The sequence below is a fragment of the Ambystoma mexicanum genome, chromosome 1q, assembly GCF_040938575.1.
Source record: "Ambystoma mexicanum isolate Mex_15411 chromosome 1q, UKY_AmexF1_1, whole genome shotgun sequence".
NCBI lineage: Eukaryota > Metazoa > Chordata > Amphibia > Caudata > Ambystomatidae > Ambystoma > Ambystoma mexicanum.
Window position 1 is genome coordinate 883,879,221 of NC_090922.1, and position 2,605 is coordinate 883,881,825.

Consider the following 2,605-nt stretch of genomic DNA (forward strand, 5'->3'; position numbering starts at 1 on the left):
TTTTGGACACTATTAACCCCCGTTATCGGAAAAATGCAGAACTTTTGATGAACAAAATGGGAAGTGAAAAAAACGTGGCAACATGGAACAACAAGGGAGAATTTATCTATAAAGGAACAGTTGTTAAAGGATCAAATGTTCACGATTTAGTTCGCAGCATTACCAACCCTCAGGCTTTTGGAAGACACACAAAACCTCGAGGTTGGGACCTGTTTATGCAAGCAGCTGCCGATGTGAACCTGCCCGCAACTTTAATTGGAAATATGGGACATCGCGAACTGTTGGAAAATTTAAAAGACTCTGAGATGAAACCTTTAACAGCAGCTATTGAATCATCTGAAATGTCAATAAAAAAAAGAAAAAAAATTAAAGCCAGTAAACGAGCCTCTTGGTTTAACGTGCAACCTCATTTTTTTTTCTTTAACAAAATCTTTAACCGTTGTAAAATATGTATATACATGTATATCTTTTTTTTTTTTTGTATTTTTTTTTTTTTTTACTATTAATACTTTTCCAGTCTGCAAAAAAAAAAAAAAAAATAAATAAATTCATTGCAATAAAAATATTATTCATACTTTCAAAGGCGTTATGTCTAATCATTTTGATCATGTCTAACATGTTTATATAATATTAAATAAATGAAAAAATAAGACAAAAAAGACTGTTTCAATTAAAAAGAAAATGTGTTTATTTATATGTGTACACAATTTAAGGTTTAGTAATAAGAGTACATTTTTGCCAACGATCAAAAACATTTACAGGGGATCTCCTAAAGCTGATCTTATTCACAAAAGCAGTAACCATGATATCATTTTGCCGGAGGTCCAGTGAATAGGTGTGCATAACCCTTATCAGCGAGTGTTTCTCAGACATGTTAGATACAAAGTAACAGGAGTGCTGGCCACACGTGATGTCTTCAGGATGTTGCACAGGTGTTTTATTATAATGTATAATGGGTGCTATATCCTTCACATAGTCCAGGATAGCGCCTCTGTATATGGGGTGGCTTGGGAAACACCCCAGGCTGTCAAAGACTGTTATTGTATCCTTGTTTATAAACATACCTATCCAATGGGTGCCTTCCTGATCATGGGGATCGGTGTTCGCCACAAGACTAATGGGTCGCTCATTACTTATGTCTCTTGGAAGGTTATCACATGAATACACACCCTTGAATGTTTTCTTAGCGTGTTTGTCTTTACTTAGAAAACGCTTGATCTGGTAAGTATCCATTACATGTCGTACAGGACTTGTCGTTGATTGTTGAGTTCCATAACCGAGTCAAATAGAGCCATAATAATTAGATTCACCGTGTTGGGTAAATTTGCAGCAAAGCGTACTTCTATGCGTAGATTACCATTTCTAATAAGATTATAATGGCCGGTTGATGTATTATCAGGTCTCAAATCAAAAGCTAAGAGATTATAACCCCCATCATAATCGTCCCGGGGTATCACAAAACCTTTATCATGCAGATGTTTACCGCTGATGGAGACAAGTCCCAAATACTCCCTAATTGTATTTTTTTGTTGAAAACTGGGACTGTAGGCTTTAGACGGTATAACGACCCCGTCTTTAAAAAGCGCTGCGTAGTTGATGTTGTAATGTTTAAAATTAAAAGGGTTGCTGGCGTAAGCCCCGGAAAAAGCTGTGTTGTCCACAAAACCAATGATGATTATTTTCGGTAACTGTCCAAGGAATAAGTTATCTTGACTGGCGACACGGCTACCCGCTGGAACACTGAAAATTTTCAAAGATGTCCGCTCCACCGGATATTTTAAGTTTGATACTTGTAGAGCATCAGCATGAGCTAATCTGACCGTGGGTGACACATTCACCCTTTTAATAAATAAACTAGCTGATACTATAATCAGCTTGTAGGCTTCAGCATCATCGCTGTTGAGGCAAAAAGCATCTTTATTTCTAGAAAGTTTAATTTTCAGATCAACGCCGTTTACCATTAGTTTCTCCTGGAAAAATAGATCGGAGTGTAAACGGCCTAGTAAATCAAAATTTCTGCTCCCTCTGGCATGTGTAGCTCTTTTTATAAAACCTGCATTAGCCCCATCTAGAGCATAATCCTCCATATGGCCTGCTGTGTCCTTATAAAAAAGCCCCGCTGTAAACTGAGTGTCCAAAGCGTCATTGCTGTAGTTCAAAATGCTTTCTATATAGGCCCTGTACGCATACATGTTGTCGCTCTGTGTAATCAGCCCGTCGCCTAGAGTAATATCCACTTGATTAAAGAGGGTAGCCACAGGGTAAGCAATCGTAGCAACTTTAGCCGTAGCGGGGATAGCTGATCCATCAGCTTTTGTTATTTTGCAAGTGAGGTAAAGTAACGTGTCATTTAAATCCAGATACATCTCTGTTGAGCCTGATATAAAAAAACTCCATAGGCGCTAGCGGAGATAGTGCAGCAAGGGGCGCCACTTCCATGAAAAAGCTGTTTTCAATGCTAGTTTGTGTCGGGGGTACAGCAAACAGATCGAGTTCAGATTTCACACATTCCCCCGACGCACAATGGATAAACGCCATCTTTTAGAAAATATTAATGCCGGGGGTGTTTTTTTTTTTCTTGACCGATCTGTTCTTGCGAGTTCTT

The 2,605-nt window shown here is 38.2% G+C and overlaps 1 protein-coding gene across 1 annotated transcript; it reads right to left on the reverse strand.

The window, feature by feature from the left end:
- Nucleotides 1-1,232: 1,232 nt before the first annotated feature.
- On the reverse strand, nucleotides 1,233-2,366 carry LOC138559260 (uncharacterized protein F54H12.2-like). Its single transcript, XM_069642733.1, has one exon. It carries the CDS (start codon nucleotides 2,364-2,366, stop codon nucleotides 1,233-1,235), a length of 1,134 nt encoding a protein of 377 aa, XP_069498834.1.
- Between the last annotated feature and the right edge of the window lie 239 nt (nucleotides 2,367-2,605).